This window comes from Artemia franciscana, chromosome 11, assembly GCF_032884065.1.
Source record: "Artemia franciscana chromosome 11, ASM3288406v1, whole genome shotgun sequence".
In the NCBI taxonomy this organism is placed as follows: domain Eukaryota; kingdom Metazoa; phylum Arthropoda; class Branchiopoda; order Anostraca; family Artemiidae; genus Artemia; species Artemia franciscana.
This window is the reverse complement of record NC_088873.1, coordinates 11,503,856-11,531,004: the sequence shown is the minus strand read 5'-3', so window position 1 is coordinate 11,531,004 and position 27,149 is coordinate 11,503,856. Positions and strand designations below refer to the sequence as shown.

The following is a 27,149-nucleotide window of genomic DNA, read 5'->3' as shown; positions in this document are numbered from 1 at the left end:
TTAAGTGACCAAAAAAATTGGAGGGCACCTAGGCCCCCTCCCACGCTAATTGTTTTTCCAAAGTCAACGGATCAAAATTCTGAGATAGCAATTTTATTCAGCGTAGTCGAAAAACCTTATAAATATGTCTTTGGGGACGACTTACTCCCCCACAGTCCCAGTGGGAGGGGCTACAGGTTACAAACTTTACCAGTGCTTACATATAGTAATGTTTATTGGGAAGTGTACAGACGTTTTCAGGGGGATTTTTTGGTTGGGGGAGGGGTTGGCAAGAGGGGGATATGTTGGGGGAACTTTCCATCGAGGAATTGGTCATGGGGGAAGAAAATTTCCATGAAGGGAGCGAAGGATTTTCTAGTATTATTTAAAAAAACAATGAAAAAATAAATATGAAAGTTTTTTCAACCTCGCTCTTTACGCTAAAGTATTTTTAGTGATTTCAACTATTTATTCTACGGCTTTTGTGATTCAGGGGTCATTCTTAATGAATTGGGACAAAATTTAATCTTTAGTGCAAAGAGCGAGGTACTGACGAGGGGGTGAACCCCTCATATATGTAATAAGAAAAATGAGATTACAAAAGTTCGTTACATAAGCTAATTTATAAGTTACGTTTATCTTTTACTAATAAAAACATTCGAAAAAATTAAAAGTTCTAGTTGCCTTTTTAAGTAACCAAAAAATCGCAGGGCAACTAGGCTTCCTCCACCGCTCCTTTTTCCTCAAAATCGTTCGATCAAAACTATGAGAAAGCCATTTAGCCAAAAAAAAATAAACTTGCGAATTTCGTGTTAATTATTCCTCTGCGGATAGCCAAAATCAAAACATGCATTGATTCAAAAACGTTCAGAAATTAAATAACAAAGCAAGTTTTTTTTAGCTGAAAGTAAGGAGCGACATTAAAACTTAAAACGAACAGAAATTACTTCGTATATGAAAGGGGCTGCTTCCTCATCAACGCCCCGCTCTTTACGCTAAAGTTTTTTACTGTTTTAGAAAGAAGAGTTTAGAGAAAGAGTAAAACTTTAGCGTAAAGAGCGGGGCGTTGATCTTCGACACTTGGAACATAGTTTCGTCAATATAATATTAGCTGCCATTTTAACTTAATATTATCAAGAAAAAACCAATGCGGCTACATTTTAGAGAAGATCAGATGTATCTTAATGCATTGTTGCTGATCCCAATTTTTTTTTGCAAAAAAACACTTTTTTTGCAAAGTGATGTCATTTTGAACATTACATAGCTCAAAAACTGTCAAGAGCTCATTTTGTGTCGAAAACAGGAATCTGATTGAATTGAATATTCTTTTCTTATCTGGGTGTATTGGATATAGTGTCCACGTTTCGTATTATCAAAATGTAACGACGACTTTAAGAGTTCTTGGCTGTTCAAATCTAAAAATATAACAGAGTACAAAAAATACATTCTAGGGTATTCAAATCAAAACATAAAATGACTGAGCATAAAATAAAATGCTAGAAATTACTAATAAAATGCTAGAATCCTGCATGACTTTTCAATAAAATATTTCTTCTTTGATATTAGTAACCACATTCGTCGAAATCCCTAAACAAATCAAACAGTTTGGTGGTAACGAACTGTAGTAAGGACCTATGAACACCTTCAGGACCTATGAATTTAGACATCAATTGTTTCTCGTCTGTTTTACATGTTCAGTGAAGTTTCGACAGAGTCACATATATTTCGACAGGGCCTGTTGCTGTCGAAACTTCGACAAGGTTACTACAAGATATACTAAAAAGAAATGAATCTCATGATAGAAGCCAATATCTGCATTGAAATTTGACTGCAGGAACTTTTTTAGTCAGTGTGGTATTCAGCTACATCAGACAACAATTTTTGTTTCTTGGAACATAGTTTTGTCAATATAATATTGGCTGCCATTTTAACTTCATTTTATCAACAATAAGCCAATGTGGCCACATTCCATAAAAGTTCAGATATATATTGATGCATTGGTGCAGAGCCCAACTTTTTTTTTGCAAAAAAAATAACTAAGTAATGAGAGCTTGAACATTACATAGCTAAAAACTTTTCAGGAGCTCATTTTATGTCGAAAACAGGAAACTGATTGAATTGAATATTCTTTTCTTATCTGGGTGTATTGGATATAGTGTCCACGTTTCGTATTATCAAAATGTAATGACGACTTTAAGAGTTCTTGGCTGTTCAAATCTAAAAATATAACAGAGTACAAAAAATACATTCTAGGGTATTCAAATCAAAACATAAAATGACTGAGCATAAAATAAAATGCTAGAAATTACTAATAAAATGCTAGAATCCTGCATGACTTTTCAATAAAATATTTCTTCTTTGATATTAGTAACCACATTCGTCGAAATCCCTAAACAAATCAAACAGTTCGTGGTAACGAACTGTAGTAAGGACCTATGAACACCTTCAGGACCTATGAATTTAGACATCAATTGTTTCTCGTCTGTTTTACATGTTCAGTGAAGTTTCGACAGAGTCACCTATATTTCGACAGGGCCTGTTGCTGTCGAAACTTCGACAAGGTTACTACAAGATATACTAAAAAGAAATGAATCTCATGATAGAAGCCAATATCTGCATTGAAATTTGACTGCAGGAACTTTTTTAGTCAGTGTGGTATTCAGCTACATCAGACAACAATTTTTGTTTCTTGGAACATAGTTTTGTCAATATAATATTGGCTGCCATTTTAACTTCATTTTATCAACAATAAGCCAATGTGGCCACATTCCATAAAAGTTCAGATATATATTGATGCATTGGTGCAGAGCCCAACTTTTTTTTTGCAAAAAAAAAATAACCAAGTAATGAGAGCTTGAACATTACATAGCTAAAAACTTTTCAGGAGCTCATTTTATGTCGAAAACAGGAAACTGATTGAATTGAATATTCTTTTCTTATCTGGGTGTATTGGATATAGTGTCCACGTTTTGTATTATCAAAATGTAACAACGACTTTAAGAGATGGTGTTCCAAGTCACGACTAAGCTGAGTTATCCTGTTTTTAAGGAAAATTTCGACAGTGGTTCCAAAATTGCACTGTCGAATCATCGATGCCTGTACCCTATATAACGTTTTTATGTAAGGATTGGTCATATAAACTTCAGAGGTGGATCATTTGATTATAAATTGAAAATTCTAGTTACTCTTTCCAGAGTCAAAAGTGAACAGAGTGCATCTACTCCACTCTTTACAAATACCTTCTTTTCTCCAAGGGCGTTTAATCAAAATTTATAGATAGCAATTTCGTTTGAAATAGTCCAACGACCATGTAAAAAATTTACGGGTTAGCGGAGTCCTCTCCCCAGAGCCTGGGGGAAGGGTTGTAACTTATACCTGTGGGCAAATAGGGTTTTTATGGAGATGGAAATTTCAGAGGGGACTCTAATGGCTAGAAAGCGAAATATCTAATTCCCTTTTTGAGAGTCAAAAGTAATCTGATGACAACTAACCCCCCCCTTCCCCAACCAACCGCCTTTTCCCCAAATGCGTCCAATCGAATTTTGGAGCTTTTCATTTGGTCAAAAATAGAGCAAAGATCATATAATAAGAACTCAGAGGTTTGCACAACTCCCCAGAACCCAGGGGCAAGTGTTGTAAATTGTTCCCTGAGACATATATATTTGTGGAAGGAATGATCGTATAAACTTCATCAGGGGGTTCAATTTTCTATTGATAATTGAGAGTTCTAGTTCCTTTTTTAAGAGTCAAGAGGAAGTGGAGGGCAACTAGCCCTTTTTCCTTTTTTACCCAAAATCCTTCTGATCGAAATTTTAAGATAGCAATTTTGTTACAATAAGTCAAAGGTCAGAAAACGAAAAATCTAGGGACAACACAACCCTCCAGAGCCTGGGGGTGAGTGTTTTATGTGATTTCCTGGGGGTAAGGCTCTTATTTGAGCATTTTTAGAATAGATCAAAGATCAAATAATTCCAACCCCCACTCAAAAAACTTATAAATGCTATTTTATTCCAAGACTTGAGGGAGCTGACCCATGGCCTCCTCTGCATGGTACTTCCCCTCCCCCAAAAAAGTTGTTAACGATATTTTATTCCGAAATTTATGGAAACTTACCGCTTGTCCTCCATGGCTCGACCCTCACCCCCCCCTCCCAAAAAAACCCAACAATTTATTAACAAAATTTTATTCCAAAACTTATGGGAACTGACTTCTGGTCCTAAATGGCTTGATACCCCTCCTATCACCGAAAAAATTATGAATGACTGATATATCATGGGAGCTAGCCCCCTGGCCCTCCCTCCATGAACCAGATCCCGTCCCCATACCCAAAAAAACTTATTAACGATATTCTATTCCCAAAATTCCCAAGATAAAAGCATAAGGCCTACTGCGTATTTGGCGCTTTACTAAATTAAATTATAATACAAATATTTTCTTTTGTACTTATTACAACATCAAAAATAAATGAAAATTGTAGTGAAACCAGACCAGGATTCACCAATACGCCAGCTAAGCCCTGTGACTTTCGATATTCCCGAAGTTTTGGGGATTTCCCTGAAAATCTTGCAAAAACGAAGCAGCAAATTCGCTTGGGCCTAGAAGTGTCAAAGCTTTAAATCCATCCCTGAGTTAAACACAATGTTGAGCTAGCTTTCAGCAACTAATATCGTTATATATTGAATATTCAGTTTAATTGTATTAATTCTTTCCAAGACCGTTAATCTATTTTTGAATAAGAAGTTATTTTGAAATGGGCAATTTTGAAAAACTTGAAACTTTGGCAATGAAATGAACAGAAATTAATTAAAAAAAAATTTCCAAAAACGTATAAGTGAAAGCCATATTAAACTTAAGACTAAAAGAAATAAAAATCTACAATAACTCAAACTCGAAACAGCCGCAAATTACTACTAAAGAAAAAATGAAACCCAAAACGAACAGAAATTCAATAAACAATCATAGCAAAAACATAACATGTACTAATATAAATGAACAAATAAATATTAAAACGAGCAAAGTTTAAATTGAGTATGCAAATCAAGCTTATAACGAATAAAAATATTCTGCTATTGAAGTATAAATGAAGCCCAAAACGACTAGAAATTAAGTAAACAATCGTAGCAAACAAACATTTAATAGGTAATAATTTAAACGAATAAATAGATGTTAAAACGAGTGAGATTTAATTTGAGTGTGCAAATCAAGCTTGAAACGAACAAAAATCACTAGAAACAAGACTTTTGGATTTTTGCTCCTTCTCTCACTGTAAAAGTCTAAAATCTAATGCGTCCTCGGCACTTTAATGAAAAGTGAATTATATTAAAAATATTTTATTTTGTACTTATTACAATATTGAAAATAAACTTAAAAATTAGATTTAAATTAAATTTTGAACTGATGAGCTTTCAACAATTAAAAAAATTCAGTTTAATTTTATTAGGTATCTCCGAGACAGTTCAAGGCAATATAGATTCATTACAAACAAGAGTTGGATAATGCCCCCTTCCTTAACTGTAAAAGTCTAAAGCCTACTGCGTCATTTGTGCCTCACTGAAAACGAATTATATTACAAATATGTTCTTCTCCAATTATTACACCATTGAAAATGAAAACTAATGATCTCTCAATAATTAATAGCGTTATGTTATACATTCAGTTTGATTTTATTCGTACTTTTTAAGACTTTTCAAGACCCATTTATTCTTCAGTAAAGCGCCAATGACGTAAGTTGTGATTAATGACGCAGTGATTATTGTATTTGGAAAGAATGTTCAATGATAGATTATTTTTCTTCTATGTGTTATCTATCTTGTATTGTAAGTTTACTGAAGATTACATTGGGGTTGGTCTAAGCTTTGGTAAAAAGACTGTCCTGTAAAATCCTAGATGATTGACTTTTACTATCTTTGAAAGCTGGGTAAATTTGTCAGTTCCTTGGGTAGCTTGCTAGCTAAAACAGTTTGATGTACTTTTCAATCATTTATTCTACCATTTTGGTGTAGTAATCCTTCATTGCTACCATTGTGAATTTGAGTTTGAATTTTAGGGTTTCAAACTATATGATGATGGTTGTGAAAAATTTTCAAGACTGTAGAACTAAAATTAAAAATATACCACTTGATTTCAAAAATTAGTGCTTGGTTGGCATTTGATAGTCATTAATTCGAATTTTTCGAACTTTTTTTTAATTAAATACATTAAACTTCCTAATTTATCCTAAAAAATCTACCCTTGTTTCTTCTTCTTTTTCCGATTATTTTGAACTTTTTTGCAATGTTGGAAAACAGCTTATTAAAAGTTTGTTAATTAGCCTAATTTACTAACTGTACTTTAACAGAAGGCCACTATTCAATGGCAACACACGTTAATTTTTTTTAAACATTATAATTGCTCCTTTTTAAGTCTGCTTTTGGACACTCCATTTAACCCCAGAGAGACCAATGAAATTGATCTAATGGAATCAATCTGGAATTTATCAAGGATCACATAAGCTCTTTCTCTGGTTTTGAGTCCTATTATTCGAGGGCTCATACCTTCAGAAAGTATGTGTCTGTAAATTTTTATATTGCAATAATGTTTGACCTGTGCAAGGCAAAGAGTGAAGAAGAGAGTAGAAAAAGTATATTAATACCTTAATATTAGAAAGTATTTTACAAAAACTTTAATCTTGGATTCAAACCTCCAGCCAAAGGTCCCTGTCGACTATACAAAGCTTGAATATGACAATTCAGGATGATCCTGATCCTGGAAACCCCACGATCTTTCAAAAAGAAGAGTGCAAAAGCGTCTTTAACCTAGCTTGTGATAGAAAAAAGGAAGACAAAGAAAAAACACGGAAAACAGGAGGAACTTTGAAATTCTGAACATTTGACATGCAGTCATGCCTTTCAACCCCGGATGTTAAGGTGAAATTAGTCTTTTATAAGCACCAACTGAGAACACAATTTTTTATGGCATGATGGATAGTCAGAAAAGATAGCTAATGAGGTCACACTAGTTTCGTATTTGTTGCTTGGCTAGCTTTGGTCAAATTTGAAGCAGGTGGTGGTTGTCTCTGATCGTTTTTATGTTGATTTTTGCCTTCTTTTCATTTCTTTTTTCTTTATACTCCACATTGTTGATTTTGCTTTTTGTAGGTAATAAATTTATATGGCAGTGGTCAGAACAGAAATTCTGTTGTTACTGGAACATTGTCTTACTTCTTGTCTAAATCTGCTGTCATAGACCTAGAAGTAATCAAGCAGAAGTTTCTGGAACCAGGTCACACACATCGTGTTATTCAGACCATGCATGGATAGAGAAAGCAAAAAACAACTAACATTCAAGTCAATGTGTCTGCTGACTGAGCAAATCTCATTAGGTCTGCCAGAGGCAAGATACTTTGAATGCTCATCAGGTAAAAAAGGAAGAAATCTTTGATTTTGTTGAGTTCTTTAAGGAAATTTTATCAGAAGAAGCATTGACGGTAACAAAAAATTGTTCAAGTGAACTGAAATCCAATAGTTGTGGGTGCACAAAGGATTTAGGAATAGTGCAGTGTACAACTTCCCACAATGAAAACAAGCCACTTCACACCGTAAATCTACGGAAAAGGGAGCGAATTGCTATCATTCCTGTTTTTACCCTGAAGTTTCCAAATGGCCATGCAACCAGCAAAACAAAGTACGATGACCTCATCTCTCTTCTTCCCTTCATCTCAGATGATTTCCGTTCCCTTTAAAGCAACGTTCTGTATGACAAGGCACTACACGAGTATATGCTAGATGACGCTGAGCTGCTTGAAGAAGAATGTTAGTCTTTTGATTGATTTTAGCTAGTTATAATTTATCAGTGAAAAATAAAAGCTTAAAAGGATTTAAGCCTATTTCTTAAGCAAGAAAAAGTTGAAATTTTGAGCGCAAAAAAGGTGTAAGTCTCGAAAAGGTTGAAATTTTGAGATTATCATCCCGCAAAAAAGATTTAAGTCTCATATCTCCTAAGTAACAAACAATGCAGCGATTTGGAAATTTCAAGCGAATTCTAATCGGAAATGTAACTAGGAATCAGTTTTTCAAGTTTCTTAAATTCTGATTTGCGAGAAAGATTTTGTCATTTTGCGTTTCATTTTCATTTTGCTGTAAGACTAGGAAAAGTGGACTTAGGCCCTTTTTGCAAACGCCATGGAATAAGATCGTAAATTTACATTGCTTGCGTAAACTCAACATGTAATTTGGTACATGCTTTTAACAAATGTAACAACATTGTGTATTAGCTCTTGTCCTTGCCCTCATATAGGAACAACCTTGCATCAGAGCATTTACAAAGAACAAGTATTATTCTAGGAATATACCAAGTTCAAATATACTTCAAAGGGTAGTTATATTTGCTATTATTGTTTACAAATGATATTGAGAATATGGTTTTATTGCTGCATCCTGTTTTTTTTTTCGGTTATATAAAACATTAAATTTACAGGTCTGATAATTCAATTGAAATATGGAACATGATTAATGCCAGTTACATTGAAGGGGTAATACCAGCTAGCTTGAGTTTGGAAGATTCTGTTGAAGCTGTTGTATGGGGTTCTTCAGTGCTGAAGATAAATCAGCGTCTTTTTTCTGCTGGGCTACAAGGGACAGTAACTGAATACTGCTCTGTCAACTTAGTACCGAAGGTTTGTGGACAATAATTTAGTTTTTTCCATTATTTAACATTAATCTGTGAAAGAACTGTTTTAAGAATGTATGAATGGTTCTTTTGATAGCAACTCAAAGAGTGGAAATTTTATACTAGTTAATTAGTAGCAGTTGTTGTATAACAAGGTACAATGTGTTCAGTCAAAATTGACACTGCCAGTTGTTGATATTTCATTTGCTGAGTCTCTTTTACAGGGACAGGTAATAAGCTTGGTGCAGACCCTTGTAGCTGCAACCAAATCCCGAGCCCCATATTGCTAAGCAGAGCTGACAGCCCTTGACTGTGACAGCTCTTGACATTTTGAGTCTCTTTTACAGGAACAGGTAATAAGCCACGTGCAGACCCTTGTAGCTGCGACTAAATCCCGAGCCCCATATTGCCGAGTAGAGCTGACAGCTCTTGACACTGACAGCTTTTGACATTTCATATGCTGAGTCTCTTTTACAGGAACAGATAATAAGCCTGGTGGAGACCTGGTGTAGCTGCGACCAAACCCCGAGCCCCGTATTGCCAAGCAGAGATCAGCACATTAAAGTACCACAAGGGTAACTGTAGAGAATCAAACATACAGATATGGAAGTCACCACTTGTCTTCTAAGAAATCTGCTACATTATTATTGATTGATCTGATGTACTATGCTTTGCAGGGCTTGACAACTTTTACAGTGTATTACTATAAGATATTCTTTACAGTGCACAAAATTTAACCTACAAACATGAAAGTCAGTACTTCTCTCAAAAAAAAAAAAAAAAAAAATGCTTAAATAATTTTGTTCAGCATGATGTACTATGCTTTGCATGACTTGACCACTCTTACATGGTGTTATGATGTGAGTTTTCTTTGTTAAGCAGAAGCTAAAAATTGTCGGTATTGTATGTACACACCTCATGTTGAACAAATTTGTTTTTAATTTGTCAACTAACACATTTCATGAGTTTGTGTCATCAGTCCAAAGAAACAAGTGGCGGGCTTCCTTTCATGCTTCTTGTGCAGTAAAATCCATTCATCCTATTCTAAGGTATTATGTGGTTGACCACCTCTGCCCAGTCAAAACTGTTAGGTCTGGCTTCTGAAGGGTATATTTTAAATAAGAAACAGCTGTAGACAGTTCAAGACTTAAGGGAACTATGAGATAAATTAGGTGACATTAAATATGACTTCTTGTTGTCCAAATGTCTAGATTTACAACTTAGTTGTATTTGCAGTATGGCCAGGGATATTCTGCCTCATCTGGCATCTGAAATTCAGATGTTTTGTAGGAATGTGTTTAACTGTAAGCTCCCCCAACAAATAGTAACAAATAAAGATTTCTCTGTGTATTGCTCATCTAAACATCAAGTGCGCTTTCATTTGTAATATTAAACCATCTTGATGATTCAATAATATTCAAGGTCATTCATGAATCACCATTATTCAGATGACTCATGGGAATCAGCAGTATCAACAGAATTTTATAATTTGACTAGCAATATATCACATTTGTAATCTATCTATTTCATTTATTCTCTAAGTTATGTAATTCAGGTAGCAATGCTGTCATATGGATTTTTCAAAACTTTCTAGTAACCTAGTCTATAATTGTCTGTCTCCGTCTCTAGCATTTGTGTGTGATGTTGTCAAGGCCCAATCAAATAAGATTTTACTAGTATTGTGATTCAGATAGGACTAATTTGAGCCAATCAGATTTTTTGTGGAATTATCTGATTGGCTGAAAAATTCTATAAAAAAATACAGATTGGAACAAATTAGTGACAGCAAAATCTTGGTATTTGTTGAATATCATTGTAAATGGGTCTTTTCTAAGGTTAAAATGTGCACTTTGAATCTGTTTCAGCTCATTAATCTTGGTATTTGTAGAATATCATTGTAAATCGGTCTTTTCTAAGGGTAAAATGTGCACTTTGAATCTGTTTTAGCTCATTAATCACATTAACCCTTAACTGGTCGGGTGTTCATTTTTGTTACGTAGCTGGTCGGGTGCTGTAAATATTCACCCCATAACTAAAAACGCTTGTAAATAAAAACTTTTCAGATAGGAACTTGTAATTTAGCTTTAAAAAAATACAATCAAATACAATATTGTTAACATAAATTTGAATCATCTAGATACATTCTGGGCAAACGTCGTCGTCCTTGCAGCACCCGTTTTTGCAGATGCTGCAGACCCTAGTTGCCTTCCGGTCAGCTGAACGAGGACAGAGACTGCAGTGGTGATTTTTGCTGCCAAAATGTGGAATTTCAGCGTCTGAACTTCCTTTAGACTCGATTCCTACAATATTGGACTATAGCTTTCGAAGTTCTCAAGGAAGGGAATTGATGGATGCTCTAACCATCAAATGAGGCTTCGTAAGGGATAGTCTCAACTGTGTGAGGATTTGTCAGTTCCGGATCACCTTTTCTGAACTTCTTGTTGTGTTGACAAGTACTCCTGTGTTTAGGCCTGCAATATCAAGCATTGCAAAGAAGATTGCAAGTGGCCAGCGCTTTCTGCGACGGCTGGTAGTGTAGTTGGCATATTTTTGATCTAAACTCTCAACGCCATATTTATTTGTTTTGTAAAACTCGACTATCTCCGACTTGCCTGAATTTGAATCTATCGTGTTTGTGTTGCCCATTGTAGAGGTCGAAGCTACTACTTTGCTCTTCTTGGGCACATACGTTATAATAGTCTTCTATTGAGCAAAGCCGAAGATTGAGGAAACAGGCTCACGCCCCCTGTCTGGAAGAAACACTGCTGGGAGCTCACACTTGTTCTTCCTGAGAGTTCCAATGTAGGTAGAATTCTGAATGTTTAGCTCGTCAACCAACTCAATCGAGGAGTACCAGCTGTCCGCGGTTATGTTTCGGTTTGTATTCAAGACCGGTACAGCCATAGTCAAAGTGGTACGGGGGACTGGACATCGACTGTGCGCCCATCTCGGTGTTTTCGCCACAATATATTAAGGCATTGGGCAAGTAGTAAGTGCGGGCATTTGTCAGACACTGTATTTTCAGTCCGTACTTGGCTGGCTTCAAAAGGATGTACATTCAGAACACACATTGACCCCTGAAAGGAACGAGCATTTCATCGATTGTCAAATAGACGGGGACAAGTTCATGCTGCATTCTGTAATCAAAGCACTTCCTAGAAAAGTAAGGAAAAAGAAAAGTAAAAAAGTCTTCTTCAAAGACTTCCTATAAAAGTAAGGAAGGAAAGGGAAAGGCAAATGAGGGTAAAAATATTCAACTTTTTGGCAAGAAATACTTTGGAACAGCAGAAACGCTAAATTTACTACTAAAAAGGTTGCAAGACCTTCCTTATTCGTATAGATAAATGTAACTCTGGTCTCCTATCGAATGTTAGCCATTCAGACTCTCTAACAACTGTTTTAAAAAAAAAAAAATCTATACTAATGTAAGGTCTTTGGTACATTTACTTGGATGATTAATGTTATTGTTATTTTTGTTCCAGAAAAACTATCCAGTCACAGCTGGAAGTATTTGGTGCTTAGAAACAAGTAAACAGGGCAATCAAATTGCAGCTGGAACTGAACACGGAATAGTTAATATTTTCTCAGTCACAGAAGATGGTCTAGAAATGAGATCTACGCTAGATCGTCAAGAATCAAAAGTGTTGTCAGTTGCATGGAAGAGCGATGGGAATTTTATCGTTACTGGATCAATAGACACAATTAGGCTATTCAGTGTCTCAAATGGCAAGTGTTTAGTTCGAATGGCAACTGGAAGAAGTGAAAGGAAGCAGGAGACTTATGTTTGGACCCTAGCCATTACTGATGATTTTTCTATTGTCACTGGAGACTCAAGGTAAAAAGGGCATTCAATTTTCTTCAAGAGTCAGTCTAGGCAAGAAATTCAGTATTCATGGTTGTTTTACTATTGGCGGATGGTAAAAAAGAAATGGAATAAAAAAAGAAGGAAGCACAAAAAGGGAAAATATTTGTTTTCTGATTGGTAAATGCTAATTTTTTTGTTTTAAAGAATGTACCTGTTACTGGCTAGCTACTGTTTTACCAGGGCTATCTTGTTTTTGTTAATAAGTTTTTCTATAATCTCTATTTTTCTCTGCGATCTCTATTTCTAAGGTTTCATCTATAATGGGTATTATTCTAATATCTGGTATTGGTAAAGCTCTATCAGTCATCAGTGGTTTTAAGGTTTTGGTGGTTGCAGGCTGGTGGTCCACTGGAGACACCTACTTGGGGCAATAAAAGCTACTTGGCAGCATTGTTTATATCATACTGTTTAGTATCACAAGTAAGAAATGTGCCTATATGAATTCAAACTATAAAAAGGCAAAGAACAACATCATGAATTAACCCCACAATGTTTAAGAAAAAAAAAAATAAAGCGCAAGTTTCAGAGGCAATCCTATAGCGTTGCCTATGGTAAAGTCCTTACAGCTCCAATGTTTTATTATTTTTATCAGAGGCACTTCATGTGGAAGAGGTCGTTGTATAAACTTCGAAGGGGGCTCATTCGATTCAAAATTGGAAGTTCTAATGCCCTTTTTAAAACTCAAAAGTGATGGAAGGGAAACTAGCCTTCCCACGCCCTTTTTTCCCCGAACGCATCCGATAAAAATTTTGAGATAACTATTTTGTTAAAAATAGTTCAAAGATCATATAACATAAACTCCAGTGTCGACACAACCCCCCAGGGGCCGGGGGCAGGTGCTGTAAGTTGTGCCCTGGGGCATATGTGGTACTTATGGAAGGAGTGCTCGTATAAACTTCAGAGAAGGCTGATTTGATAGGAAATTGAGAGTTCTAGTTCACTATTTAAGAGTCAAAAGAGATTGGAGGGTAACTAGCCCCCCCCCCCTACGCTCTTTTTTCCCAAATGCATCTGATAAAAATTTTGAAATAGGCATTTCGTTAAAAATAGTTCAAAGATCATATAACAAAAACTCCGGTGTCAACATCCTCCCCAAGGGGCCCGGGGACAGGTGTTGTAAGTTATGCCCTGGGGGCATTCATGGTTCATATGGAAGGGATGCTTTTATAAACTTCAAAGTGGGCTCATTTGATTAGAAATTGCGAATTATAGTTCACTTTAAAAGAATCAAAAGAGATCGGAGGGCAATTGCCCCCCCCCCCCCTGCACGCCTTTTTTTCCTCAAACCCATCCGATAAGAACTTTGAGATAGCCATTTTTTTTTCAATAGTTCAAAGATCATATAATGAAAACTACGGGGCCGACAAAGCCCCAAGGCTCGAGGGCGGGCGTTGCAAGTTGTGCCCTGGGGGCATATATGGTTCTTATGGAAGGGATGCTCGTAAAAATTTCAGAGAGGGTTCATTTGATTGGAAATTGAAAGGTCTAGTTTAATTTTTGAAAGTCAAAAGAAATTGGAGGGCAACTAGTCCCCCCACACGCCCCTTTTCCCCAAATATATCCGCTGCAAATTTTGAGATAGCCATTTTATATAGTTGAAAGGTCAGATAATAAAAACTTAGGTGCTGACACAACACCCCAAGGGCCCGAGGGCAGTTGTTGTAAGTTATTCCCTGGGGGCATATTTGGTTCCTGGGAAAGGGATGCTCTTATAAAGAGGGTTCATATGAAGGGAAATTGAAACTTTGAGTTCATTTTTAAGAGTCAAAGAGATCTGAGGGTAACTAGCCCCCCCCACGCCTTTTTCCCCCGAACCCGTCCAATAAAATTTTGAGGTAACCACTTTTTTAAAATAGTTCAAAGGTCAGATAACAAAAACTCCGGTGTCGATGCAAACTCTCAGGGTCTGGGGGTTGGGGTTCTAAAGTTATGCCCTTTGGGCGTATATTATTCTTATGGAAGAGATGCTCTTATAAACTTCATAGAGGGCTCATTTGATTGGAAATTGAGAGCTCTAGTTTATTTTTAAGAGTAAAAAGGCATTTTAAGAGTTAAAAGCATTTAAGCATTTTAAGAGTTTCCCTCTCCACGTCTTTTTATTCTCCAAGCCCATCCAATACAAATTTTGAGATAGCCTTTTTTAAAGTAGTTTAAAAATTAAATAACAAACATTCCGGTGTCGATATACCCCCCCCCCCCGAAGGCCCGAAAGGCAGGTGCTGTAAGTTATGTCCTGGGGTGTATATGGTTCTTATGAAAGGGTTGCTCGTATGAACTTCGAAGAGGGCTTATTTGATTAGAAATTGAAAGTTCTAGTTCACTTTTTAAGAGTCAAAAGGGATTCGAGGACAACTAGCCCCACCCCTAGTCTTTTTTCCCCAAACCCATCCAATACAAATTTTGAGATAGCCATTTTTCAAAATAGTTCAAGGATCAGATAACAAAACTTTGGGGTCGACAGCACTCCCCAGAGCCCGGGTGCAAGTATTTTAAGTTATGCCCTGGATGGGTATAAGCTTTTATGTAAAAGATGGTCATATAAACTTCGAAGGTGGCTCATTTGATTGGAAATTGAAAGTTCTAGTTACCTTTTTATGAGTCAAAAGCTAACAGAGGACATCTAACCCCCCCCCCCCCCCGATACAAACACCCTCTTTTCCCCAAATGCATCAAATGAAAAGTTTGAGATAGTCATTTTTTGGAAATAGTCCAACGATAAGATAACAAAATCTTCGTTGTCAACCCCCCCCCCAGAACCACGGGAAGGGTTGTAAATTAGGCTGCGGGGGCATATAAGCTTTTTATAGAAGAGGTGGTCGTATAAACTTTGGAGGGGACTCAAATGATCAGAAATTCAAAGTTCTAATTCACCTTTTAAGAGTCAAAAGTGATCCGATGGCGACTAACCCCCCTCCCTCCCAACCTTCTTTTCCCGAAATGCGTCCAATCGAATTTTTTATATAGCAATTTTGTTCAAAATATACCAAAGATAATATAACAGATACTCCAGGGATAAAAAAGCCCCCTCCCCCCAGAACCCCGGGGGCAAATGTTGTAAAATGTGCTCTTGGGGATATATGGTTTTTAATGGAATGGATGGTCGTATAAATTTTGGAGGGTGCTTGTTCGATTTTAAATCAGAATTTCTAGTGCCTTTCTCAAGAGTCAAAAATGATCGTAGGGCAACTAGCCTCCTCCCAGGGCCCTTTTTCCCCAAATGTATCCAATCAAAATTTTGAGATATATATAATAGTTCAAAATAGTTTAAAGACCAAAAAATAAAATAGTTTAAAGATCAAATAACGAAAATTGCGGGTCTACACATCCCCCCAGAGTCCAGGGGCAAGTGGAGTAATCGATGTCCCAAGGGTACATAAAGTTTTATGCAAGGGGGGAAGGTGGTCGTATAAACTTCAGAGATGGCTCGTTTGATTGAAAATTGAAAGTTGTAGTTTCATTTTCAAGAGTCATCAAAACTGATCGGAGGGTATATACCCCACCATGCTTTTTTCCTCCAATACATCCGATAAAAATTTTGAGATTGCCATTTTGTTCAAAGTAGTCCAAAATTCAAATGACTCTAAATTAGGGGTTGAGAAACCATCCATAGCACCAGGGACAAGAATCGTAACTTATACAAGTTGTAAGTTCCTAAGAATCGAAAGTGATAAAAAAGTAACAAGCCCCCCCCCCTCCCCCGCATCTTGTGCCTTTTTTCTTCAAATCCATTTTATCGAAATTTTGAAATAGGCATTTTGTTTAAAATTGTCAAGAATTCAGATTAATATAACTTAGGGGTTGAGAAATCCTCCCTGGCCCCCGGAGCAAGGATTGTAGTTTATGAAAGTTGCCCATTTAGAATATAAAGTTCTGTGGAAGGGGTGGTCGTATTAACTTTGGAGAGGGCTGATCCAATCGGAAATTGAAAATCCAATCAAAAGTGATCACTGGCCAACAAGCCCACGTCCCACTTTCCCTAAGGGCATCCGGTCAAAATTTGGAGATAGCCATTTTGTTCAAACTAATTAAAAGGCCAAATAACTATGCTTTCGGGGCTGAGCTCCTCCCCTAACCCTGGGGAAATCGCTCTTAGTTACGAAATTTAATTTTTGTTACTTTGATACTTTCTTTACTTTGATGCTTGGATTTAGTGCTTTATGTGGTAACTTCGATTTACGGTGCAAGGGCTAAGTTGTGTAAGTTGCTTTTTGTTACTTCCATTCTGGGTTTACTTTGATACCTTGTTAATGCTAGTTTTGATACTTAAATGAAAGTTTGATGTTGAAAAAAAATCTTATTTCGAAATAAGGAGTTTTTTAAAAACTTAAAACTTTTTGCAATCAAAAAACGAAAAAAAAATTAATTAAAAAAAAACTTTCCGAAAGTTTTTTCCCCATTTCTTTCCGGAAGAATTTGGCTTTACTTCTAATGAATGGTGTTTTCACTACAAACAAGAGTATGGCTGTTGCCCGTTTCCTTAACGGTAAAAGTATCATTCTCTTACTTAAATAACCAAATCTCTTACTTGGAATTATCATTCTCTTACTTAAGTGGCTACAAAGTTCTGCAAAATAAGTTCAACTTTTTTTTATTATAATGATTGGGAGAACATAATTCATAGACAAGCGATAATTGGATTAAGGATTGGTTGTTAGGCCGAGGTCTTCTTCAGGGAGTAGAAGTCATGTACTTCTAATGAATGGTGTCTTCACTACAAACAAGAGTATGGCTATTGCCCGTTTCCCTAACGGTAAAAGTATCATTCTCTTACTTAAATAACCAAATCTCTTACTTGGAATTATCATCCTCTTACTTAAGTGGCTACAAAGTTCTGCAAAATTAGTTCAACTTTTTTTTATTATAATGATTGGGAGAACATAATTCATAGACAAGTGATAATTGGATTAAGGATTGGTTGTTAGGCCGAGGTCTTCTTCAGGGAGTAGAGGTTATGTATTTCTAATGAATGGTGTCTTCACTAAAAACAAGAGTATGACTACTGCCCGTTTCCCATACGGTTTTTTTTTATTATAATAATAGGGAGAACAGAATTCAAACACAAGGGAGAATCGGATTAAGGATTGGTTGTTAGACCGCGGTCGTTTTCAGGGAGTAGGGATTATGTACTTTTACTGAATCGTTTCTTCACTACAACCAAGAGTATATGGTTGCTGCCCGTTTTTCTAACAGTAAAAATATAAGGCCTACTGTGTATTTGATGCTTTACTGAAATGTATTATATTACAATTATATTTTTTCAATCTTGTTTTAACATTGAAAATAAGATGAAAATTGTAGTGAAACCAGACCAGGATTTACCAATAGGCCCACTAGGCCCTGCGGCTTTCACTATTCCCGAAGTTTTGGGGTTTTCCCCGAAAATATTGCAAAAACGGAGCCACAAAACTGCTTGGGCATAGAGGCGTCAAAGTTTTAAATCCGGCTTGGGTGAAATAAAAACTTCAGCGGATGATCTCTCAGCTATTAATATCATTATATATCCAATATTCAGTTTAATTTGTTAGTTCTTACCAAAAGTGTTAATTTATTTTGGAATAAAAAGAAATTTCTTACTTGTTCTTATTTCCTACTTTTGTAAGAATTCCTGTTCTTACTTTTTATCCACTTTTAAGGTAGAACCTGTTTCTTGGACAGCTGATGTGAAATTCTAGGAACAGTAGTTTTTTCTCAAAAAGCAGGTATCCTCTTGGTTGCATTCAGACAACTGTTTATGGTAATGATAGAGATCCTGTAGCTCTACAATTTGCTTTTGAGACTTAAAAAAAATCTCCTTTTGGGACTTAAGATTTTTTTGCCAACATCCTATTTGTCTCAATATCAAGAAACTTGGGTTTGGGGGAAAGGGGCAAATTTCTGGTCCTCACAGGAGAGTATTTTCTGTGGATTTTATTTTTTTTTTTCATAGGCTGGAAGTTCACTGCAAAACAAGACGACTTGTATAATAACCATTTATTGCATAAGTATCATTTTTTTTTATATCTGATTTTTTGGGGGTAAAACCTGTTTTTGGGACGTACGACATGGAACCTTAGAAACAGGAGTTGGTTCTTTTAGAGCAGACATTCTCTTGGTTGCATTGAGTGAAGATAAAATAACAGTTTATGCTAACAGTTTAGACCCATAGTTCTACACTTTATTGAATTACATTTTGTGACGTACAACTGGACAAAACCTACATTCTTTATCTGGAGGCAACACTCTAATAACAAAAGAGCACTACTCTTCGGTTCAACACTCTTTTCAAATGTATTAACCCCTACAGTGATAGTTTATTGTCTCAATATCTATAATTTTGTGTCTGAGGGAAAGGGGCAAAACATTTTTTTCCCTGGATCCCACAGAAGAGTATAATCTGCAGGTTTTACGTTTCTTATGAATATTGAGCAAAACAGGCTCTTTGGTCTATTTGTTATAGTAGTTATACAACTAACAGCAAAACAAGACGACTTGTATAAAAGCTATTTATTACATAAAAACTTGATTTTTTTATCTACTTCTAGGGGTAAAACCTGTTTCTGGGATGGTCGATCTGGAACGCTGGAAACGGCAGTTGATTCTCATAAAGCGGATGTTCTCTCGGTTGCATTGAGTGAAGATCAAACAACTGTTTATTCTAGTGGTGTAGATCCTGTAGTTCAACAATTTGTTCGTATCCCCGCCCGTAAAGGCTCACGAAGATCAACGTGGGTTCGGTCTGTAGAACGAAAGACTTTGCACACACATGATGTCAGGGCTATGGTGGTAGCTGGAACGCATTTATTCTCTGGAGGTAGTTTTTGTAGCCCGAAGCCGACTTTTTAAAATATTATTGATGAGCCTTGTTGTTAGTTTAGGCTAAGCCTGTGATTTGTTAAACACCAATACAGGCAGTAAAAGCAAAGGGCATTGCTAAACTGTCTAAAATAATCGGGGTCCAAAAATGTATCGAAAATCAAGAGCAAAGACACGGGCGCTTAGAAGATATGTGAAAACGACGATTAGAGCGTGTCAAAAACGAAAATGAAGACATACGCGGTTAGAACACATGCGACACCGAGCATGTGAGCGAGTCAATAAAGATCAACCTCGACAGCGAGAATCAATACGTGCCAAAACCGAAAATAATAGCGATGATGATTGGGTTTCAGATTTTGACATGGATAAGGTCTTCAATGCCTACCATACCTTTGTTTAAAAACAAAGGTTTTGCAATATATATTTCATAATGACGAAAGTCAAGCCGAGGTAAAACGAACCAAATAAATTGGAAATGATAGCGATGATGATTGGGTTTTGAATTTTGATGGATAAGGCTATCAATGTCTACCATATCTTTGAAAGTTTAATTTTGTTCCTGTTGATTATGCCGATGTATTCAAATTATTTGTATCTTTATATATTTTTTTTTCACTGCTGAAAAGTATTACCTTTTTTTATTGGAAGCGGAAAGAAATAAATTCAGATTTCTTTTGAAATAGGGACGTGGACTGAATAAGAGTCTTCTGAAGTTTTTAAGTTTCTGGTAGCTATAGATTAAAAGAGATAAATATTTCTAGCCTACTAAGTGGTGAAAAACTACTACCTGTGAAAGTAAACTTCTTAAGGATTGTGTGAAGTTTGACTTCATACAATCCTGAATTTTAAGTTTTTTGGGTAAAAAAGTCAGTTTTGATTGAATTTTCTTAAATTATGACTGCATATAAGGCTAAGCTCTGTAGAGGTGGGAAGAAGAGAGGGATATTTTTCAAATATTACGATATGTACTAGAGAAGCTGTTAGGCCTTAACCTGACTTGGTGGGAAGTAAGGGATATTGCCGTAGTTATGCTTTTCCGGATTAGGATTAGGTTGGGAGTAAGAGAGGGGTGTTATTCAGACGCTTTTCCTTGTATATCTACAAGAAGGGGCTATCTTAACGAAAATTGATGAAAATAGAAAAAATTGGCCATAGTCATACCTTTTGGTGGTCGAGACATGATCCAACTGGGGGGGGGGGGTCCAAAATTCCTTTCATCGTGACATGTACTAGAGAAGTTGTTGGGCCTTACCAAACTGTATAGAAAGTAAGGACTAGTGTCATAGAACTGCTTTTCCGAATTAGCACTTAGTTTGACCTCTTTTGGAGAAGAAGAGTGTCCTTAAATTTTTGTTATCGGGGCATATAACAGAAGAGACTGCCAGATGCCAACCGAAATTGATGGAAAGTAATAAGTTTTCTATTAGTATCCTTTGGGGTTTCGCGCCCAATCTGGCCTTCAAGGGAGGAGTGTGATCAAGAGACCTAAATTTGTCATCCGAATATCAACCAGAAGGTTTGTCATAATTATATCAAACTTGATGGGAGATAACACCTAATTCTCCGGTTATGTATTTCATAGGTTCAAACCTAATCTGGCCTACCTCGAGGGCAGGGGCTCACATCCCATCTGATCTTTCTGGGAGAGGTGAAAGGGATTTCTAAATCTTTGTCATCAAAACATTGTCTTTATCGTGATGATAGACCTCAAACAACATCAAGTTTGACCCAACTTCTTGTAAGGGGCAAAACAAAGTTGTTTATTAATTCTTGTCTTCAGACTATTTACAAAAAAGGGATTTGAGTTCCTAACCAAACTTCATAGTGTGCAAAAAAAAGCTCTTATTTTGAACGAGGCTCACTTTTCGATGAGCGGCATAAGCCTTAAAAGTGTGATCTGTTTAGCCTTTACTTTTCTAAAACCCTATTGTTGCTGTCTCAAGATCTTTATCTTATATCTGTTTTGATTGAAAAAGTCCTCATATATTTACGGAAACAAGTCCATACAGATTTTAGCCTTGAAGGGGGGGGGGGTAGGTTTTATCATTTAAGTGAAATTTGTAAAAAAGGAAAATTCAGTATTATTTGACCATTATTTTTTTATTTTCACTGGAAAACCTTCTAGCTAATCTCAGGGATCTCCTTTCTCCCCTCCGTGACTTTGTTTTAGATCTTTGGCATGTATCTTTCAAAGAGGAATTATTATGGCCATTTTGGAACCTTGGAAGCTTTAACTCAATCAGTCAATCAAATTATTCAAGCACTAAGTTTACAACAAAAACACTTCAACATAGACGTTCACCGCAAGGCTCTATGGCCGGGAAAAAAACAGGGGCAAAAACTGAACAATGTTCCCTAGACGCCGAGGAACGCCCCTTTAGGGTAACTATAACCATTAAATGTATATAGCATTCAGAAACTGCATAAAAAGTGTTTTTATTCTGATTGGACTCCCTTTTTTAGGAACAGATGCTAATCTAACGAGATCCTACTATCCCCCGAAAGTAGTTCTTAAATACCCGTCTCTACCAAGTCCTGACTCGGTGAAAGTTGCCAAAGAACCAAGGCTAATTCTTCTTAGGGGTGATGTCCATATTGACATTTGGCTTTTAGCCAAGCCAGAACCAGTTGATGCCATTGTGCCTGGAAGACCCATACCATTTATGAGAGAGCCAATCAAACTAGCGCAGATCGATAGCAAACATCAAGATACAATTGTGACTGCGGATATATCTGAAGATGGGAAATTTATTGCCTACTCTACCTGCAGGGAATTGAGGATCCTCTACTGCCGTTTTGTATGTTACCTTTTTTATTGTAGGATTTCTTTTTTTCTTTTGTGTGTTTTCTTTTTATTTACCTTTTTATTTCCTTGTATTAGACGACATTCACTGTTTGATACTGACCTAAATTATTTTTCGGTCATTTTATGATGTCCCGATGGAGACAAGATGAGGGGGGAGGGGGAGCTAATCAATGCCATTTCGGTGATAGTTCAGATGGTAGATTGTTTCATTGTATAGTTGAATGATAAACGCGTTTTTGGCATGGTAATTTTCTCTGAATTTTATGAAGAAAAGGAATTTTGCCGATACCTTGTGTAGAAGTATTTACGAAAAAGCACAGATTGGTATGAAGTATAAAAATGGTAATTGACAAATTCATTTTAACAGTGAGATAGCAAAACTATAGCATGATAACAAACCTGAGTAGTAGCGCAAGAACCTTTAGACATCTCGTATATTATTCTCAGTAAGGTATAACTAACGCTGGACTCATTGAAAGCAATATTTAGCTAACCTTCAGAGCTAACTAACTAAGGCCGGTCAGAGGACCACAAAAGTGAGTGTAGCGTAATTAATTTGCTCTCTTGAACGCTTTTGAATCTTATTATTCACAAAAAGGAATAACTAACGCCGTACGATTGACAGTAAGATTTAGCTAACCTTCAGAGCTAAATAGCTCCAGCATTTGGATAAATCTTAGTATGGATGGCCTGGTATTAGCTAAATATAATTAAAACCAGGTCTTAACCGTGTCCATCTAAAGTAATTTATTTTCAATTTTGCTTTCGCTTGTTTGTGATTCATGCATATTTATTAAGTGTTTTTCCCGCTAGTCCTCTTTGTTATGGTTATCTACATAGCGAAGCACAGGTGAATGTAGGACTACCTTCAGCTAACCACCATCACCTGTTTTCCGTAGATAAACAGAAAGATAGATTTATTGAACGATTCAAAACAAATTTAAACGATAAAACTAACATATATCACCACGAAGCTCCATGGTTGGGAATGGAGATGGAAAAAGACTTTTCTTTTTTAGTATTGCTGTTGACTCCAAGATTTTGCTCTAAGTATTTTCTACTTAATATTCTCACGCAAATTTGGGACTATTTGATCTTGGTTCATCAGTTGAATTTGACTAGGATAAAAACACCGTGAACAGATCGTAAAACACCGTAGTGACCGCAAAACACCGTGAACAGACCGTAAAACACCGTAGGAAAACACCATGACAGACCGTAAATCTGACAGGAGCGTTGCAAAACTGAAGCATATGCTTCGGGTTTTTTTTTTGCAAGAGAGGTATTTGTTGACATCGCAAATATGATAAAGTCAGATTTAACCGAAATCTCGCGTAGAAAAAGATTGAGTGAAACATTTTTCACTCAAGATTTTCTTCATTGATGCGATGTTCCTAATAATAAGGCTTTACTGTGGGCAAGGGCGTATCCAGGATTTTTTGTTCGGGGGAGGGACACACAACTTACACACAAATAGCTTTAGAAAATGCATAAAAAATCGTTTATTTGCATTTATATTATGTTTTTACGAGTCGGACAAAACATTCGGGGAGGATGGCATACATACACATATACACACACACACAAACACACACACACACACACGTATAAAGAGTGGTCACGATACATATTTTATATATTTTATAATTTTATATTTTACAAAGATTAGGATGCTTGGAAAGAATTCAATTTAAGTTTCTCTGACAATTTGTAGAATAGTTACTCAAATTATATCACGGTACCGGTAGATAATGATGGTAAATTCATTGGATATTTTTTTTTAATTAGTGAGAAGCCTCAATAAGCAATCTGTCCGAATGTAAACTGTCCAAGGGGGCTTGGACAGTTTAGATTCGGACAGTTGGAATGTAAAATATAACACATTTTATTGCTGCTTTTTTATTATGCAGCTACCCTTTCTGCTTCTCCACCCCTTTCTGCTTCTCCACCTTTCTGCTTCTAACCCTTTCTCCTTCTAACCCTTTCTCCTTCTCCACCCCTGGGTTCAAAGTTCCGCTCAACTCTTTACCTTGAAGTTTCGACTTTCCTTAAATCCTTTATTGCCACTTTTTAGCCCATACATGGATGAAGTGCTTTTGCCCCCAGATAGAGTGTCAAGAAGTATAATCATTGGCCATCTGTCATCTGCAATACGTATCCTCGCTGTCCTAATCCTTCTTTTATTACAGGCTTAGAAAGTGGGAGCAAATCATCCGCACAGCTTAGTATTTGATAAAGAGTCAGTCAAACGAGTACCTAAAAACGTCTGTTGGCAACTCTTAGTTATCAACAGATGTTGCCAACGTTGGCAAATCCGTTGACAACGCATAGTGTTTGATATACAGTCTGTCAAACGAGCACCTAAAAGTGCCCGTTGACCACGTTAGTGTTTATTATAAAGTCTGTCAAACGAGTATCAACAAGATTCTGTTGATAACTCTTAGTTACCAACTTTGACAACTCCGTTGACGACGCTTAGTATTTGATATGCAGTCTGCCAAACGAGTACCTAAAAGTGTCTGTTGACAACTTTTAGTTGTCAACAGATGTTGACAACTCTTTTGACAACACATGTTGTTTGATATACAGTCCGTCAAACGAGTACCAAAAAGTGCCTGTTGTTGACAACGCTTAGTTTTTGATATACTCTCCGTCAAACGAGTACCTGAAAGTGTCTATTGACAACTCTTAGTTGTCAACAGCTGTTGCCAACGTTGAGAGAATGAGAGATGAAGACTAAGTTTAAGATATCAACTTCCCGAGATTGCCAATAAATATAAACTGTTTGATTTAATAAGTGAGTCACCATCACTCTATACATATAAAAAGAAATTGAAAGAGATAGTAGCGGGGACTGAATGTAAAGTGATTTATTTATAAATTGGTTTATGATTTATTTATAAATTAGTTTATAAGTGCCATTCGTGTCTCCATGAGTCGATTTTTTCCCGCTTCTTCTCTCTCCCTCTCTATCTCTCTCTCTTTCTCTCTTTCTATTGACTCCGTGTGAGTTATTGAGGTGTAATTCCTTCTTCTTTTTTCTCTCTCTATTGTTAAAGGAGACAAAACGAGTTGCCTCCCTGTCTCCTTTGTATAAGATTTATGTATATCGTTTCTTGTTTAATAAAGTCAAATCAAGACAATTATGTTGACAACGCTTATTGTTTGAAATACGATCTATCTAACGAGTACCTGAAAGTGCCTATTGACAACTCATCGTTGCCGACGTTAATAACTCTGTTTACGACGCTTAACGTTTGATATACAGTCTGTCAAATGAGTACCTAAAAGCATCCATTGAGAACTCCTCTAGAAACTATCAAACATATATTCTTCAACCTTCTAAAGTGCCTTCGTCTCAAAGCCATTCTTAACCACTGTCATTAATGCCTCTGTGATTACTGTACTCAATCAGAAACTTTAAATATTTCGAATACCAAAAACGAGAAAAGAAAATTGATTGAGCAAATCAATAGAACTTGCTTAATTGAGGGCAGGGCTGTATTCAGTGTGAGGGGTTACCTGCTCTGCCCCCCCCCCTTGCTACTTATTTATTACCCACATGCATCCAAAAGATGAAAAAAGTGGGGAAAGACAAAAAAAAAATATACAAAAAAAAAATTAATAAAACCATTGGATCCAACCATAGTAAGCCGACAAGCGCTGAACGCCGTTTCTGACTGCTGGATGTACAGATCCAATAGCTTCTTAACAATTTCGGACAGATGAAACTTTGTCACTATTTTTGATTCACATACCAAAGAGGAATACGAAATAGAATTGCCATAAAAGAGAGATTGAATATCGATTATATCTTTTTTCTTAGGCATAGGTTTGAGACGTAAAAGAAGGATTAAAAAAGTAAAATAAAGCTTACCCAGGGCAATGATATAATATTTAGCCCTTTTGGCTGCAATTTTAGAGTGAACAATCTGAACCGCCGCTCTAGGTTCAGATTCAGCCGTTGCTAGGAATTTTGGTTAAAGGGAAATTTATATAACCATATATATCTAAAAATTTAGCAAAAACTGGAAATTCATTTTTAAGAAAAAAGATACCTATATGCAGGTGTTCAGTTTTTTATAGTTGTGGACACCAAATTAGAAAAGAAGAAAAAAGGATGAAAAGTATGCTTGTAGATGTAGTTGTATCTGGAAATTTACTGACTTAATTTAACGAAAAGTGTTTTAAAATTAAACAAAATAGTTTGCTTGTTAATTTCATTGTTCAGTGTTATGATAACGAAGAAAATTGCGGTTCTTTCTGAAACAGCAAAAAGAATAATCGTAAAGTTCGATCTTTTCAAGTATGGACAGAACTAATACGGGTCAAAAGGGGGGGGGGGTAAAGAAGATTCCATTTTCATGTCCTTTTAAGATTTTGTAAGTGTAGCACCCAACCAACGTGTCTAATCACTTCAATTCCATATGAGCTGAACTGATAAAGATATATTTTACTTAGTAAATCCGTTACATTTCATCCCAACGCCATCAAAATATAATTTAACCTAATGAATGGACTAAAATTTTGGCAAACATTCTTTTTTTAATCAAGTGAATAAAAATTGCTTCCTTTAAGAGTTGTTGATGCTATTAATTATATTGTTTAAGAGTAGGTCGCTATACCCATAATTGTGCCAAAGAGTTCATCTCAGTATAATGGTGCTTTCACACAACACCGTAGAAGCGTTCCTTGTAGAATTACTTAACAGTTTACATTATGTAATCTTGTGGAGCAAATATTGTCCATAATGTTGGCATTGCTAAGTAGACTCGAATTTTACTTTGATTTGACGTCACATAAGCTTTTGTACGGTATGGAATAGTCACCACAGCAGCAACAAAATGAAAATCCTTGATGAGCTACTATTAACTTCTGAAAATTGATTAGTTGAAGAAAGCAGTGACGTAATTTCGTCATAATCCTGGGGGGGGGGGGCAAAGTTGGAGCCAATTTTCCCAAATCAAGTGAAAATAATTTTGAAAACTCAAAATGATCTATATATTACCATAAAGGCAAAGAAATACTAAAGAAAACTGACATGTTTCTCTGTATACT

The 27,149-nt window shown here is 36.2% G+C and overlaps 1 protein-coding gene across 1 annotated transcript in view; it reads left to right on the top strand.

Moving 5' to 3' along the window:
* Positions 1-27,149, top strand: part of LOC136032805 (U3 small nucleolar RNA-associated protein 4 homolog) — a 45,917-nt gene that overhangs the window by 8,868 nt on the left and 9,900 nt on the right. The window contains exons 2-5 of the mRNA XM_065713196.1: positions 8,434-8,632; positions 12,108-12,460; positions 19,012-19,280; positions 21,749-22,083. Of these exons, the coding sequence (XP_065569268.1) occupies positions 8,434-8,632; positions 12,108-12,460; positions 19,012-19,280; positions 21,749-22,083 (1,156 nt within the window). The remainder of the gene's footprint in view (positions 1-8,433; positions 8,633-12,107; positions 12,461-19,011; positions 19,281-21,748; positions 22,084-27,149) is intronic.